This window comes from Zosterops lateralis (assembly GCF_965231275.1).
Source record: "Zosterops lateralis genome assembly, chromosome: 20".
NCBI lineage: Eukaryota > Metazoa > Chordata > Aves > Passeriformes > Zosteropidae > Zosterops > Zosterops lateralis.
The window spans coordinates 2454322-2471315 of record NC_139780.1 but is presented as its reverse complement, the minus strand read 5'-3'; the positions used below and the strand labels follow the sequence as shown (position 1 = coordinate 2471315).

General features: G+C 49.8%; 1 protein-coding gene across 3 annotated transcripts; it reads right to left on the bottom strand.

Annotated features, from left to right (window-relative positions):
• Window positions 1-818: 818 nt before the first annotated feature.
• Window positions 819-15154, bottom strand: TMEM268 (transmembrane protein 268). 3 transcript variants are annotated; one of them, XM_083876103.1, is made up of 9 exons: window positions 14963-15154; window positions 12262-12561; window positions 9836-9945; window positions 8762-8869; window positions 7232-7381; window positions 6186-6296; window positions 5035-5112; window positions 2479-2664; window positions 819-1223 (listed from the first exon to the last, which is right to left on the bottom strand). In XM_083876103.1, exons 2-9 carry the CDS (start codon window positions 12419-12421, stop codon window positions 1050-1052), a joined length of 1077 nt encoding a protein of 358 aa, XP_083732229.1. In that variant the 5' UTR covers window positions 12422-12561; window positions 14963-15154; the 3' UTR covers window positions 819-1049. The 3 variants fall into 3 exon arrangements, with proteins under 3 accessions (XP_083732229.1, XP_083732230.1, XP_083732228.1); XM_083876104.1 differs by lacking the exon at window positions 14963-15154 and adding an exon at window positions 13899-14168; XM_083876102.1 differs by lacking the exon at window positions 14963-15154 and having other exon boundaries at window positions 12262-12768.
• Window positions 15155-16994: the final 1840 nt, after the last annotated feature.

Here is a 16994-nt window from a genome sequence, read left to right as displayed (position 1 = left end):
TGGGTTTCCTTCTGGAATGGGTTTGGTGGCACTGCAGGGCTTGGGATCGTGCACTGGCAGCATGGGGGGTAAGAGGATCATGTGGGGGGGTCACTGATAATGGGATCCTTTGTTGGGAGTCACTGATAAGCGGATCAAGTGGGGGGGGTCACTGATAAGAAGATCTTTTTTTGGAGGTCACTGATAATGGAATCCTTTGTTGGGGGTCAGTGATAAGGGAATCAGGTGTTGGGGGTCACTGATAAGAGGATCCTTTGTTGGAGGTCACTGATAAGGAGATCTTTTGTTGGGAGTCATTGATAAAGGAGATGATTTGTTGGGGGGTCACTGATAATGAGATCCTTTGTTGGGGGTCACTGATAAGGGGATCCTTTGTTGGGGGCTCACTGATAAGAGGATCATGTGTTGGGGGTCACTGATAAGGAGATGATGTGTTAGGGGTCACTGATAAAGGGATCAAGTGGGGGGCCCACTGATAAGAGGATCTTTTGTTCGGGGGTCACTGATAATGAGATCCTTTGTTGGGGGTCACTGATAAGGGGATCATGTGTGAGGGGTCACTGATAAGGAGATGATATGTTAGGGGTTCACTGCTGAGGGGATGGTGCTGGGGCCTCAGGTAGGAGGAGATGGATCTGGTCTCACCATTCCCGGTGACAGAAACACCAGGGGAAGGAGCAGAGTCCTCCTGCACCCCGGGGAGAGCCAAAGGCCAGCTCCTGGTGCTGCAGGGCTCAGCCTCCTGCTGCCACCCCCAGCAGTGGTCTGGCCTTTGCTGCTACAATCGTGGGATGACGGTTGGTGGCACAAGGGTTTGGACACAAACAAGTCCCTGGGTTGTTTCTGACCCCTGGGGCAGCTCCTCCACGCTGAGCTGGCAGCCAGGATCTCTCCAAGGTGAGCAGCTTCCTTTGCATGTTTTATTTTAATGTCCTATTTCCACTGGTTCATCCAGGATGAGGAATTACATCTCCCTTCTCTGCCCCACGGCTTCTCCACAAATGGTGGATGGGGACAGCTCTATTTTGGTGTTCTCCAGCCCGCTCTGGTCACCTGGCCCAGCTGTGGTGTGTGGGGAGCACGGTGGTCTGGATGAACTGGCAGAGGCAGGGGACTCTGCTGTGCCCCAGGTGTCCCCCAGCCCCGGCCCCAGGGAGCTGGCCCGTCACCAGGAGCCTCACGTAGCACCCACTGAAGATCACCAGGAGCTGCTGGGCCATGGCCTGGAGGGAGCAAGAGAGGTGTCAGAGCAGAGCATCCATCAAACAGCGTTTTCTCCCTGCTTCAAAGGCTGTCCTTGATGCCTGAAGTTTGAGCTTTGATGTATTTCAGGTTCTGTGGTGCCCAGGGGTGAGTTCTGAGCTCACAGTCAGTGTCACTCAGCTCTGCACACAGCAGGGACACAAAACAAACCCTTTTCCTGCTGCACACCAAGGACAACTCTCAGGCCCAAAAGCACAAACAAGGGTGGGCTGGAGGGAGGGACAAGAAGGATGGGACCTCACAGCCTGGAGCTGGAATTGGACAATTAAACCTCAATATGCAAATGGACCAAAACTGATAAAAATGTGAGACATCATGACCATTTTGGATCCATTTTGTGACAAATTTGGGTCCATTTTGAGTCCATTTTGTGACCATTTTGTGCCCATTTTGGGTCCATTTTGTGCCCATTTTGGGGCCATTTTGGGTCCATTTTGTGACCATTTTGTGTCCACCTTGGGTGTAGTCCTGGCCAGGCTCTTGTCCTGCCCAAGGTGAATCTTAAAGGCCTTTCAATAAATATCTGCTTTATTCTCCAGCTCTGTCCAGTCTCTGTTCCAGGTCAGCATCATCCTACTCTGACAGGAGCAGGACAGCAGCCAATGGCACAGATAACTGTCCCAGATCCCCCTGTGACCAGCAGTGCTGGCACTCTGTCCCCACTGTGGGGTGACACCAAATGCCCGCTGGCCCGCGGGTGGCCCTGGGGACCTGCCTGCCCTGTCCCTGCCCTCCTGGGGCCTGTTTTAGCCTGTGGACAGCCCAGAGAGCCTCAACCTGCAGGGATGTCACCTGCACTGAATTCACTTAGCAGTGAGTGACAGGAAAACTGCAAAATAAATCCAAATCATCCCGTGCTGAGCGGGAATCAGGACACATTTGTTGCTCAGCGTGGCACAAGTCTTTGAAGGCACTTTTTGTGGAGGAGACAAAGGCTGGGCTCCTCCATGGCTCAGCCCCAGCCCAGGGAGTGGTTTTCTTAAAAACAGGACCCTTGGGAGCAGCAAAGAAAAGCCCAATCCATTAATTCCTCAAGGATTATCCCCGGCTGCTTTGACAGCTCAGCAGCACCAGGGCTGGAGAAGGTGTGTGTGGGCTTCCAGGTGTTTCTGCTGCAGAAAAAGGTGCTGTTCCCCGTGGCTGGGATGAGTTTTGGAGCTGAGATACCTTGTAAGGGTGATTTGGTGCCTCTGTCAGGGGGATATTTCTCCTCACCTCGGGAGGGCCCTCGGGGATGAGGTGCAGGAGCTCATTGCAGGTCACAGGATCCTTATTTGGGGTCACCCCACTGGATAAAAGGGGGGATTCTTCACATGGAGCCTCCTCCTCCATCCCCAGCTCGGGCTGCACTGCCACATCCACGACCACACTGAGCTTGTTCAGCCTGTGCCTCAAGCCTGCCTGGAAGAGAAGGAGATTTTGGGGCTCTCCAAAGGCAGGCAGTGGTGCCCTGAGCACAGCCTTAACAGGGCAGCATCTCCCCCTGCATGGATTTAACCCCAGGGATTTCCCATCCCAAGCAGCAGTGGTGGTGCCTTAAGGATAGAGTTTAAAAGGCACCATTTCCTCCTGTGTAGCCCTGGTTTCATGCCTGAGGTGTTTTAGTTTTCTGAAATTCTTTTCCCAGGGAATTTTCTGTAAACAAGAAAAGTGTTTTTGTAACTGTAACTTTGTTATTCATTCCTTTCCCTAGGAGGGAATTCTTGCTGTCCCTCTGCTCTGACCAGTGTGATTGAAGAGGTTTGTCTTTGTGTCACCAATCAAATTGGTCTGTGTAAAACAGTATAAAAGGGAAACACATCCCAAAAATAAAAAAAGTCTTTTTCAGCCTTCTGAATCTTGGAGTCCATGTTGTTGTGGTGAAAAACAGCGTCACTCCTGTATGGATTTAACCCAAGGGATTTCCCATCTTTGCCCTGAGGACAAAGTTTAAAAGGCACAATTTCCTCCTGCACATTTTTCACTCCTGGGATTTCCCACCCCAGGCAGCAGTGGTGATGCCTTGAGGACAGAGTTTAAAAGGCACAATTTTCCTCCTGCATGGATTTAACCCTAGTGATTTCCCACCCCAGGCAGCAGTGGTGGTGCCTTGAGGACAGAGTTTAAAAGGCACCATCATTTTCTCCTGCACATTTTTCAGTCCTGGTGTTTCCCATAGCATAAACTATGCCCAGCACTTGGAGCTGGGTGTCCATGCCATGGCCTGGCTGCCCTCAGCTCACAGCACCCCAATCACAGCCTGGCATGGAGAATCCTGCCTTTAAAATCAGAGTTATCCCACCCCCTGTGTCAATCAGGGAATTGCTGCAGCTTTCAGGGAGATCAGCAGCCTGGAGGTTTCAGAGGGCTCTCACCTCTCATCCCACAAAGGCAGTTCAGAGGATATTTACACACCCACAGGGAGAAAAACATTTTGGGAAGGCCAAGAGGACAAAATGTTTATATAATTAACTGAATGCAGCAATTCCTGCTCCTCCAGGCTATCCCACTTATTCCAGGAGGACAGCTCAAGGTGGCAGCTGTTTCAAGGTGTGCCACGTGCTTCCAAAATTTGCCTTTGATTCCTGATTACTTTCCGTCATTAAAGCTGCACAGTTAATTATCCAGACAAACACATCCCATGGGGTCTGGCCAAATTCCTGCTGGACTGGGCAGGGACAGGTGCACTTTATTCACCTCCCAGTGCCCGGCAGGGGAACCTCAGCAGGGCACTCAAACACTCAGTTTGTCCTTGGCCACCTCCATCCCAACAAATCTGGGGCTCAGGGCAGGACCTGCCTGTGTCCCCACCCTGTAGCACTGTGTCTGTATAACACAGGACATTCTGATGCACCAGCCAAACTGGTGGTGAGTAATTTTACCAAACCACCTGCAGTTTTGTTGCCAGAGCTCTCAGGAATCCATCAAGGTTACTGAGAAAACAACAGGATCAAAAATAAGAACACAGAGCCTGAGAAAATGTCTGCAAAAAATGTAAACCTCAAATAGGGGAGCACAAGGTGAGAATGGACATTGACATCCAATGGATGCCCTGAAGGATGTCCCTGCCTCATGGAGAAGCAGCTCGGCCAACCCAGAGCTGTGCCCACGTGGACAGCAGACCCAGAATCCAGATCTGCCATGGCATGGAAACAATAAACAGCTTCTGTTGGAATTGTATTTGTTTTGTTATTCAGTGGCCCATTGCCCCCTTGTCCTGGGTTGCAGTGTAGGATGTGCACAAAGTATTTATTCCATCCCCATCCCCATGAGCTGCTGGAACCAGGTGGGGCAGTGTTTTCCCAGGCCCCTCCTTTGGGCTCTTCTGCTCATGGCCCATCAATGCCTTGCCCAGGACTCACAGGGAACTCCCTCCAGGAGCTCTCTCTGTTTAATGGGCCATCAAGGAGCCACTGCACGACTCCTCATCCCATTGGGAGATGCTCCCAATGCCCAGGGGGAGGAGCCAAGCATTCCCACCTGGAGAGAATCTGGCATTTGGGACAGGACAAGCAGCCCTGAGCCACTGGATTCCCAGAGGAGCAGAGCTCCCAGACCTTTCTGTGGGATCACTGCTTCAGGAAGAGCCCCTCACCTGGACTGCTGCCACCACCCTGCTCAGGGTGTGTTCTGACTCTGGCAGTGCTCTTTTGTATTATTGCATTGATTTTATTTTATTTTTACCTTTTTTCCCTTTCTTCTTATTAAATTGTATTTCTGACTTGGAGCCTCTCACTCGTTTTGCTTTCAAACCACGACACCCCTGCACCCTCTGTCCCCTCTGTCCCTTACCTGTGTCCCCTGCAGGTGGGTGATGTGGGCTGTCAGGGCCTGCAGGCAGGGCTCGGGGCTGAAGTGCACAAAGCACAGCTGGAAGGGGCAGGTGAAGGAAAGGATCTCTGCAGTAAAGCCTCCCCCAGCCCAGAGTGGGCACCTCTGTACGAGGAAAGAGTTTCAGTTTACCTTGAGACATTTTAGGAAGTTTAACTCACATCCCCAACACGTTCTCAGCGGTGTCCCCAGAGCTGCACTGAGCATGGCCAGTTTAGTAAAAAATTAATGGAGTGAATGCACTGTCCTTGTGCAGCTGCTGCAGCTGCCAGCAGCACGGGGGATGCAGGAAAATGTGACAATCCAGAGGGTTCAAATGGATCTGCCATTGGAGCAGACAGAGCCACTGTAAATCTCTGGGTTATTTGCTGCTCTCAGGCAGTTTTGGGACAGGGAAGTCACGGTGAAGGTTTTCTGGATTTGTCCTCTAATGTACTATGCTGGCCTGAGTAAACCTGGAATTCAGGTTTACAAATGTGGAATTCAGGTTTTTAAGGGTTTCCTCCTCCTCCTGAATGACTTTGCCCTCCTGCAGTGTTCCCTGTCCCCTTCTCTGCTTCACCCTGGCTTCCCTCTCCATCTGTATTTCAACCTCTGTGTCTCTCTCGCCTTCCTTTAACACCTTCATGGAGCCTTAAAACTCTCTTCATTCCCCTAAATCCCTGTCTAGTCCAAAAGAATCATCTCTGAAAAGCAGCAAATGAGCCCAGGGATGGGGATTTTGTTTTTCTCCATGTTAGAGTTTTTGGGGGGATCGTTTCATTTTCTCCCTGTTGTTTTTTAGCAGTTTTGGGGTTTGGGGTTTTTTTTTCCCATAGGAACTTTGCTATCACTCTGCCTGTAGGCAGAATTATCAGTGTCACATAAGTATAAGATATTTTTAGGAATAACTGTCTGCCCTAAGGAATTCCACTTTAATCCTTTAGATTCATTATTTCCAATCACCTTTGGGCATATCTCAATCCCCACTTAGAGGAGAAATAAAAACTTCCCAATTCCTCAACCATCCCATAGGAGACAAACCAGATCCCGGGATCCCTGTGGATCACAACATCAGTAAATCCCTCCGTTTATCCAGGAGGGCTGTGCCCAATTCCCAGCAGAAAGGATACTTGCAGGATGTTGTGTGGCCCGTCCAGGACATCTGTGATCCCCAGGATTATGCTGTGCTTGATAAAGATTTCATTGACAGCTGCCAGCCTCACATCTGTGTTCACGTTTAACTGTTGAAGAATGCAAAGGAAAAATGACACAATCCACAGCAAAAGTCTACAGAGTGCAGCTGGATAATCCCAAATACTGCAGCTCTGAAAGGAAAACAGTGGAATTGATTTCCAGGGTCATGTTCTACCTTCCTCCTGAACCTCTGTGAACCCCCACATTTGCCTGGTTTCCTCTTGGAAGAATCATTTGTTCCAAATCCCCCTCTGGATTTCAAGACTTTCCAGTATTATTCTTCAGCTAAAGAAATGGTGCCAGCAATGCCAGAGGCAGCAGAGAGTGCAAGGAGGAATCATCAGAACAGGGCAGGAGCCAAAGCTGCTGTGGGAGCCCAACCCACACTCTGCAAGGGTTGGTCTGCAGGGTGACCTTGTTTTGGCCTCTCAGTGCTCAAAGAAGCTCCAGGAGAGCTGGAGAGGGACTGGGGACAGGGGATGGAGGGACAGGACACAGGGAATGGCTTCAGACTGCCAGAGAACAGGGTTAGATGGGAGATTGGGCAGGAATTGTTCCCTGGCAGGGTGGGCAGGCCCTGGCACAGGGTGCCCAGAGCAGCTGTGGCTGCCCCTGGATCCCTGGCAGTGCCCAAGGCCAGGCTGGACATTGGGGCTTGGAGCAGCCTGGGACAGTGGGAGGTGTCCCTGCCCATGGCTGGGGGTGGGATGGGATGAGCTTTAAGGTCCCTTTTAACCCAAACCAATCTGGGATCCTCCCAGAAGCAGAAGATCTGAGCCAGCCTGGGCAGCTCCAACACTTCCATTTCAAGCATTCCATCCCCTCCCTTGGCTGCAGAACGTCTTTTCCTTTCCCTGAGTGCTGTAAAACTATTCCCTCCTCCCTGGATTGTTCCATTCTTTGCCTGCAGCTGGGGAATGGCCCAGCAGGAGAAATCCTGCTCCCCTCTCCCCACATTCCCACACCAGAAACCTCCTCTCACCTTCCTCTGCTGCCAATCCATGACCAGGATGACCAGGACAGTGAGAGCCAGGGCCACCAGTGTCACCAGCACTCCAGCCCCCCAGGAGTGTCCCAGGGAGCACAGCTGGAGGGTGGAGTAAAGGTTTGTCCAGAGAGAGATGTAGAAAACCTGGGGGAAAAATAGGCTGGTGAGAGTCACAGACCCATGAAAGTGAGAAAAGTCACAGGAAAAATAAAATAACAGTCCTTTCTCCCTTATAAATTAAGTCCCACAGGATTTTTCACAGAGTGAGAAAGGACAAAACTTCTTTCTAATAATAAATAGAGGAAAGAAAGGACTGGAAGGGCTGAGTGAGCCCTAGTTTATTTTAAAAAATCACCACTTCACCAAAGACAAAGAGTGAATTATTAATGATGATTCATCCCCAGGAAGGATTTCAACAGAGTTCTTCCATTTAGATAAGAAATGCACTCACTGAGGCATATTGATAATAATTCACAGAGTCCCTGGATTTAGAAAGTTCCTATTTCAAGGTGCTGCAGAGACCACTCCATTACAGGAACTGCTCAACCAGTGGGCACTGGCAGAGGGCTCAAGGGCAGGCTTAAAGGCAGGGAAAAAATTGATTTCTTGACCTCACAGAGCATGGAATTGGGCAGGAGATTGCACTGACAGGGGCAGGTGTGACATGTAGGGCACGGCATCATCTTATGATGACAAAACTCAGGTGCACTAAACAGGCACCTCAAAACCCTCAGCACCAATTCCTCCAGTATTAATGAAAGAGAGGATTAAAATAAATAAATAAATAAATAAAGGAATTAAAGATTTGGATCACACCCTCAGCACACTGCAAAGCACCAGATGTAACCCTGGTTCTGTGCCTGAGGTGTTTTGGTTTTCTGAAATTCTTTTACCAGGGAATTCTCTGTAAACAGGAGAAATGTTTTTGTAACTGTAACTTTGTTATTTATTCCTTTTCCTAGGAGGGACTTCTTGCTGTCCCTCTGCTCTGACCAATGGGAGTGAAGAGGTTTTGCCTTTGTGTCACCAATCCAATTGGTCTGTGTGAAATAGTATAAAAGGGAGACACATCCCAAAAATAAAGGAGTCATTTTCAGACGTCTGAATCTCAGAGTCTGTGTTGCTGTGGTGTAAAACAGCATCACACCAGCCTCACACAGATCCTCATTGTTGACTCTCTGGAGGAGTTTCTTTCACCACAAGACAAGCCAGACCAAAAGTTGACCGATTTTCTGGTCTAAATTAACATCAGGACCAGAATGCCTCCAGATGTTTAAAATCCAGTTACAAACACAGCCTGTTGTAGGTGCTGTCAGCCCAGCATGTGCAGCCATGGGCGGCCTGCTCTGGTGGCACTGACAGCACGGGGGTGGAGAAAATTCCACCTGCAGGAATCCTGTCGGCTGGGATTGCCAAGGGCAGCCACCAGGATCTGGGATTGCCAAGGGCAGGCACCAGGAAAGTGTCACAACCAGGATTTGCTGCCCAGCCCAACCCCTGGCACAGGACCCCCAGTGCCCTCACCACAGCCATGGCAATCTGGAACCCTCTGGAGCTGTAGAACAGGAACCTCCTGACTTCAGGCCTCAGGAGACCCTCCTGGATCAGCTTTTTCCACGGATCCATCGGCACCTGCCCGGGAGCAAACACACAACCACAGCCTCCTCCAGTCTGGGCTCCAATGCCCAAATCACAACCAGAGTGGGCAAACCTCATGGGCCACTGTTGTTTTGATTTTTCTGATGTTTTACATTTCTACTGAACCTTTCTCACATTTGTAACATAAGCAAAGAGTGATGTTTGGTAAATAATACCAATAATTGGTATTGGTAAATAATAGAATAAATATAGCAAAGAATAGAATAATTATACCAAAAAATAGAATAATTATAGCAAAGAATAGAATAATTATACCAAAGAATAATTGCTAAATAATTCTTCCTTTCCAGCAGGAAGAACAAATTGATGGACTTCTAGGTTGACCACTGGGGTCAGAGAGGTGTTACTCTCATCCCCCAGTCCCTGATCAAATTCCAAAGATTATATAAGTTGAGATCCCAAAATAAACTTCCTCTTTATTTCTCGTCTCACAACCTGATGGGTGAATGTGGTTCTTTAGTGTCCTCTGGTGACAGGGCACTAAACCCAGATCTGTGTCCCAGAGCTGCCTCCCACAGGGAACATCTCCAGTCCCATCCACGGAGCTCCCTCTCACCCCAAACTTGTGCCCCTGCCTCAGCTGCAGTGAGGAAAACCTGCCTGGGAAGTCACAAGAGAGGAAAACCCCTTTTTGTGGTGAAGGACAAGACAAGGCAGATGTCCCAGGGATGCTCTGCCCTATCAGAGTGAATTTTAGGCAAATTTCACTCCAAACTGCCTTCAAAGAGTTTCAAGCCAAGTTCATCCCAGTTGACTTCCAGCCCACGGGGAATTGACTGGAGTTGGACTGAAATAAGCAACTCTCAAAGCAAAAAAAAAAAAAAAAAAAAAAAAAAAAAAAAAAAAAAAAAAAAAAAAAAAACACCAAAGCCATCTGGGATGTGGGTGTCAATGCAAATTATACAAATCCAGGTGGAATTACCTCCCAGGGGAGCTCACCTGGACCCCAAGGGACTGCAGTTTCCTGGCACAAAGGTCCATGTCGAAGGAGGAGGTGGGGCAGGTGTTGTCCATGCTGAGCACCAGCAGCACCCGGCCCTGGGGGGGTTCTGCAAGAGCCCAGAGGAGCCGTGAGGGAAGTGAATCCCTGCAGAAAATACTGACATGCACCTTTTGCTGCTCCTCCTGTGTGCAAGGAGGCAAAGATTGCACCTGAAAAGGTGTTTACTGATACATGGACTGTAGCAATGTGTCTGTCTAACAGGCCATTCTGATCCACCAGCCAAACTGTAAATAATATTATCAAACCACCTGCAGTTTTGTTGTCAGAGCTCTCAGGAATTCATCAAGGTTATTGAGAGAACAACACGATTAAAAATAAGAAGAAAGACTAAGAAAATGTCTGCAAAAAGTGTAAACCCCAAATAGGGGAAGCACAAGGTGAGGATGGACATTGCCCAGCTGGGTGTCCTGAAGGATGTCCCTGCCTCGTGGAGAAGCAGCTCGGCCAACCCAGAGCTGTGCCCACGTGGACAGCAGACCCAGAACCCAGATCTGCCATGGCATGGGAACAATAAACAGCTTCTGCTGGAATTGTATTGGATCTGTTATTCAGTGAAAAATTTCCCCCTGCAATGGACACTTCTGAGTTTTTCAGAAGATGGGAATTTTGTAATTTTTATAACTGCAGACTCTGCAGTCCTCTCGGATTCACTGCTCCCGTGAATACAGGAGGTTGCACGAGCTGACAATTAGGATAAGTGCTTATGATTGCTTTACCTTGATTCCTGGAAATACAAAACATTCCATAAGTCAGGGGACACCCTCATTGTCCCCCCACAATAAAAACCAACTTGAGCAATTAATTAAAGCCTTTCCCAGTGATCCCACTGTTTGGGAATGTGGCAGGGCTGTCCTGGGGCACCCACAGACTCTGCAGCAGCCACGTCCCCTCTCCAGCAGAATCCCTGGATTGTGGCTCTGCTCAAGGCTCTTCCAGTGTCAGCTCAGGATCAGAGATGCATCCTGGAGACTCAAGTCAGGAGCCTAAAAAGTGTGAGGACAGCCTGTCCTAGATTTGAGGAGCAGCCCAGGAGAGCTGTGGTCTCCAGGCAGCCCATCTGGCATCCACCCTAGAGCTTGCACAAGCTGTGCTGCAGAGAGAGGAAGGGTTTGGGGCAAGGAAGTGGCTGATTCTGCTGAGATGCTGCTTCTCTGAAAGGTTTCACCCAAATTTCCTTCCCCTTTGCAGCTCCAGGGTCAGGCAGGTGTCCCTGGGCTGTTCCTGGGGACACTTGGAGCAAAAAGGGGTCCCTGCAGGAGGGTGTGGGGGGTGTGAGTGAACAGCCATCCCTGGCTCTGCTGTCCTGGGGTGATCCAAGCCCCAATGTCCAGCCTGGCCTGGGGCACTGCCAGGGATCCAGGGGCAGCCACAGCTGCTCTGGGCACCCTGTGCCAGGGCCTGCCCACCCTCCCAGGGAACAATTCCTGCCCAAAATCCCATCTAAATATCCCCTGTAGCAGTGGGAAGCCATTCCCTGTGTTCCTGTCCCTCCATTTTTCCTCTCAGCCCCTTCAGGCACTGGAAGGTCACTATGAGATCAACCCAAATCTCCTCTCCAGGTGAACACTCCCAGCTCTCCCAGCCTTTCCTCCCAGCAGAGCTGCTCCATCCCTCTGATCCCCCTGGGGCCTCCTCTGGGTCTCTCCAGTGTCACTCTGATTTTTCAGCCTTCTGATGTTTTACATTTCTACTGGAGCTTTCTCACTCATTTTACAATAAATAAAGAGTGATGTTTGGTAAATAATAGATTCCTTTCCAGGGGGAAGGACAAATTTATGGACTTCTAGGTTGACCAGTGGGGTCAGAGGGGTGTCAACCTCGTCCCCCAACCCCTGATCAAATTCCAAAGACTATATAAGTCAAGATCCCAAAATAAACTTCCTTCTTCTTTTTTGTTTCACAGCCTGGTGGGTGAATGTGATTCTTTCATGTCCTCTTGGTCTCTCCAGCAGCTCCAGGTCCTTGCTCTGCTGGCCCAGGGCTGGGGCAGCTCTGCAGGTGGGCTCTGAGCTGAGCACAAGGGCAGAGGGGCACAATCCCCTCCCCTGCTGCCCCCAGCACTGCTCAAGTTTCCCAAAGATTTCTCAGCTTCAGGGAGGGCTGCTTTTCAATAGCTGGATTCATTCATTCCTGCATATCAGGCATTCAAAAAAAAAAAAAAAAAAAAAAAAAAAAAAAACAAAAAAAAAAAACAACAAAGTGTCTCCATCCCCTTCCCAAAATGCTGAAACATCCACAGTGTTTTGGTGCTTTCACAAGTGAGATGCTGTTAAAGAGCATCCTTGATAAAATCTGTCAGTGGTTATTTTAGGCCACTGAGCTCAGATCTGCCTCTGCTGTTACCAAAGAGCTGCTCCCTCACCTGTCACCCACTGCAGGGCTCCTTCCTTGAGATCACTCTTGCAGTACAGCAGGGAGGACTCATCTCTCTCTGTTCCATCAGTTTGGCTTTTCTGGGCCATGCTGGAGGTGCCTCTCTGTGTGTTGTGTCTGCTCAGAAATTCAGCACTTCTCTCTCTCATCCAGCATTTCTCTCTTTCCCTACTGGGAAGCACCGACCAGCCCCACAGGAGCTGAGTGGGGAGAAGACTGTGAAACCCTCACTCCCACTGCTGCCTTCCTGGGGATCCTGCTTCCCACGAGCCACGAGGCATTTTTAGCCCTGAAAAGAGAAAAAAAAAAGAAAAAAAAAAAAAAGAAAATCCCAGATCTTGCAGGGACAGCAAATCAAGGATAACAGCAGTGACTGTGCTCCTGGGGGGTGTCAGCACCTGGTGTTGGCTCAGGACACACAAACTCACTTTTGACATTTGGGTTTTGTTGAAAGGTGGAAGAATTATCCTTAAATATTCCTTTTATTATCCCAACATCCATCAGCATTCACATTTTGCAAGCAATTAGCAAGGAACAGGCAGGATTTCTCCCTGCAAAGCTTCCTTGCCATCACCTTCAGAAGAACCTGGAGATGGTGGAAATGCCCCTGGGAGTGACACAGGGACAGACCCTCACCAGGGGATGGGAGAAGGGCAGAAAAGGCAGAAAAATCCATTTGCTGGAGGGAGAGTCAAGCAGGAGCTCCCAGCCAGATGCAGTGAAGGCTTTGAGGGTCTCTGCTGTCCTTTCCCCTCTCCTCTGCTTTTATTTCTTCCCTCCTCTGCTTTTCTTTTCTCTCTGCTCTCTTCTCCCATCTCCTCTGTTTTCCTTTCCCCTCTCTTTTCCTTTCCCCTCTCCTCTGCTTTTCCTTTCTCTTCTCCTCTTTTACTTCTCCCTCTCCTCTATTTGCCTTTCTCCTCTCCTCTGCTCTCTTCTCCCTTCTCCTCTGTTTTCCTCTCCCCCCCTCCCCTTTTCCTTTTTCCTCTCCTTTCCTCTCCTCTCTTTTCCTTTCCCTTCTCTTCTTTTCTTTCCTCTCTCCTCTGCTTTTTTCTCCCCTCTCTTCTCTTTTCCTTTTTGCTCTCCTTTCCTCTCCCCTCTCCTCAGGGAAGTTCTCACAGCAGGCTCCATGCCCAAGGTTTTCCAGGTGTTTTTCTCCCTGCTGACACAGCTCTCCAACCTCCTGCCAGCACCTGTGGGCGGCTGTTAAACGCTTGGAAGACTCTGGAGTTTACTTTTCAATTACCTTCCACTCCAGCTCTCCAAAACCACCGTTTATTTTGTAACCTCTGCCCAAACCAGGAGCCTCTTGGTGTCTCCTGGTGGGAGGATCTCTCACAGATCTCACCCACTCTCCTTCCAAAGGGGATTGGTTTGTTTCTGATTCTATTTTTAGGGTTTTTTTCCTGATGGTTGTGGCTGTATTTATCCCCTTCCACAAAGCCAGGGCAGTCCCTGGTTGAAGAATGTCAGAAAGGAAACAGAGGCAAGAGAAACAACAGGAGAAATTCTTCTGATCACAGAGAAAAAAAAAAAAAAAAAAAAAAAAAAAAAAAAAAAAAAAAAAAGCCAGAAAGGCTGAAAACTCCCACTGGAAGGATCAGAGCAGTGAGTGTGTGCACACAGCACCTGCTCTTCACCTGCACAGCTGAGGAGAGACTCCCCTGGCCATGAGGATCCCACCACCAAAAGCTGCATTCAGACTGAATCTTCTCACTCCTTTTTCCTTCTTTTTGCCATCCAACAGAAGGAAGTGTAAAATCAAGATAGAAAAGCCCACTGGAGACAGAAGCAAAGAGTGAAAAAACAAAGGAAATTAAAGAAAAAACTAATTAGAAGCTGAAGAAAAACCTGATTAAAAACCAAGCCCCCTGTTGCTGCAGCTGGCACCTCCATTTGGAGATGAATTAGGCTCTCTGGCTCAGAGGATGAGAATGTGGGGCCTCTGGAGGACAGTGCCCAGTGAAGGTGCAGCAGCTCAGCCATCCCCAGGGAGGGAAAAAAGCCTTCCCCAAATGCTGGGAGCTCCTCAGCCAAAGCAGCTTTGCTTTTACCTCTTAGTGCAGCACAGTTTGGCTTCGTTGCCTTTTCCTGCAGAACTGCCCAAACCTCGCCCTGATCCCCCCTGAGCCACCTCGAGGAGCAGCCCCTCCTCTCCTGCACTCCCAGGCTCCCTGTTCTCTAAATTTCTTCTCATTCTTTACGCAACACCAACATCCCTCTGGTGGGCTGAACTTCCTCCTTTCTTGGACCCCTCCAAGCCCTGAGTAAAGAGCAGAGAAACAGCCAGCAGGTCCTTTTTGCCTCATCCCCAGAGCAGCCAGCACAGCCTTACCTGCTGCAGCTCACTGCTGGTGCTGGGAATGCAGCTCAGCCTTCTCCTCCTGCTGCTGGATGTCCTTTATGTGCCACTGTCCCACTCTGCCCTGCACAGGTGCCACACTGTGCCACCCCCAAGCAGGAATGTCCCTGTGCTGGAGGAGGTCCCCCTGTCCCCTGTGGAGCAGGGATTACCCAGGCCTGTGCCTCCCTCTCCCCACCCTGAGCTGCAAGCACCGACTTGCAAAATCTCCCTGCTGCATGTGACTCTCCCCCCGGGCTGGCTTCAGAAATGTGGTTTTTAACCCTCTGGAGTTGCTCAAAAGTGTTCCCACGGTGAAGGCACAGCCACAGGGGGAGATTCTGCTCCTCACCTTCAGCAGGGTGGGAATCCAGAGCTGGAGATGGAGCCTGAGGAATGTGAAGAGCTGAAGAGTGGCACAGACAGCAGGCTCTCCCCTTCCTCCTCCTCTTGGATCAGCCAGGCAGGATTCAGGAATTACAGATCCCACAGCTGCACCACATCAGTTCCTGGGAGTGTTTCAGATAAAGCCAAACACCCAGGACAGGGCTGGAGACTTCAGAAGAGGCAAACACAGATCTCAAGGCTGACGAGAGGTCACTGTTTATCAGAAGGCCATGGAAAGCACACAGGAACAGGGATGAGAGGCAGGGCAGGAGTTGAGCCCTCCCCAGAGCAGGAGGCTGAGCTGATGTGGAGCAAGTTTCCCCTCCAGCAGCTCCAGAAGAAAAGCAGGAGGCTCAGGCACAGTCAGATGGATCCATGCTGGAGTTGTTTCCCTGACAGTGCTGAGACACCATGGAAACAAAACCCCTCAGCCTGGGAATGGTGGTGTCATGGTGTCAGAGCTCCCCAAAAGCTGCGGGATCCGTGGAGGGTTGCAACAAAGCAAATCCAGTGGTGAATGGTCGGGGAAAAAGGAAAAAAAAAAAAAAATCAGCTCTTGCAGTGTCTGTGTGCACTTCCTGGAGCAAAGGCTGCTCCTCTCCTGCAGGGATGGGTCCTGCAGCCCTGCCTGCTCCAGAGCTCTGAGTTCATCCCACCACGTGGCTACAGGAACAACTCCAAAGCCACTCACCCTCCTGGGATCCCGTTGCACTGGAAACTGGCAGCACCAGCAAGGTACTGGGAAGAATCCCATAAATCTGTCACCAGCTCAAGGCCCAGCTCCAATCCCCACCCAAGCCAGGGCCATGGGAAGCTTTGGGTTCTTTTGCAAACGCTCCTCATCAAAAGTTTTGGCTTTGTTTGCTGCTCACCCACACAGAGAAGCTGGCGGGGAACATGAGGAGCCAAGAGCACTGCCAGCTCTCCAACAGGAAAATGCCCCAGGCAAACCCCTGGGGGACAATAAATTTGAAAGCAGAGTGGATAATGAGCTGAGCACATCCCCTGTGCCCCTCTTGTTCACCAGCACCTCCAGCAGAAAACTCCTGCTCACATTAGAGCACTTTTGGCATCACCAGAGGCTGGAACCCCACCATGGATTGGGTTGGAAGGGACTTTAAAACCAATCTGATCCCACCTTTCCACCAGCCCAGGCTGCTCCAAGCCCTGTCCAGCCTTTAGCACAACATCTGCTGCCTCTGGGGGTCTGGGGAAGTTCCCCCCATGTCAAATTCCCAAATTCCTGCAGTGCTGTCTGTGCAGCTGCCTATGGATTGCTCAGAGTTGATATATTTGGTTTTCACCTTCCTCAGTTACTCTTCCCTGCAGGGAGGCTCAGGCTATTGGTTTCAGATCATTTCTCCCACTTATCAAGATCGTTTGGAGTTGTGATTCAGTGCTCTGGACTGTTTTCATCTCTTCCCAGCTTGGTGCCCTGGACTTACATTGTACTCCCTGTTCCACCTGCTGCATTAATGAATATATTACAGGGCAGTGAAAAAAAATCTGCTTTTTCAAGATAGAAGTTTGAGGACTGTCCCAGGCTGACAGTGCCCTCCCAGCCCCAGGAATAACCTCAGGAATAACCTCACCCTTCATCACATCCCTCATGTCATTTCTGATTTCACTCTTCAGCACCTATTTGAAGTCTCACTGCTTTAAATAACCAGACACACACATTTAGGCTGGTTTTGCCTATTCTGACCACATTCTCCCTGTATTTACTCTGTGCTTTGATAAACTGAGCTCCTTTGCAGCGTTTGGAATCCACACCCCTGTGATTCCAGCTTTTTTGGCCACAGTCTGCATGTGGTTGCAGTTTCTCCCCACCTCAGCCTTGTTTGGACTGTGCACACTGCAGCCAACACTCATTTTCTTTTGATGAAACTGCATTTTCAGGGGTGAACTGTGCCATCTTTTTTTCCTATTTTTTTTCCCTAGTGAGCCCTAATTAGGAGAACAAAGTTGTTGAAAGCCTCGTCTTGCTCTTCTCCTCC

What these genes read in the sequence shown, in the direction of transcription:
- TMEM268 (XM_083876103.1), bottom strand. Translation starts at nt 12,421, where the DNA reads ATGAGAGAGAGAAGTGCTGAATTTCTGAGCAGACACAACACACAGAGA. An exon ending in TCCAGATTGCCATGGCTGTG is followed by an intron (nt 7,382 to 8,761) that starts GTGAGGGCACTG and finishes TTTTTCCCCCAG; the next exon opens with GTTTTCTACATCTCTCTCTG. An exon ending in TGGATTGGCAGCAGAGGAAG is followed by an intron (nt 6,297 to 7,231) that starts GTGAGAGGAGGT and finishes ATTCTTCAACAG; the next exon opens with TTAAACGTGAACACAGATGT.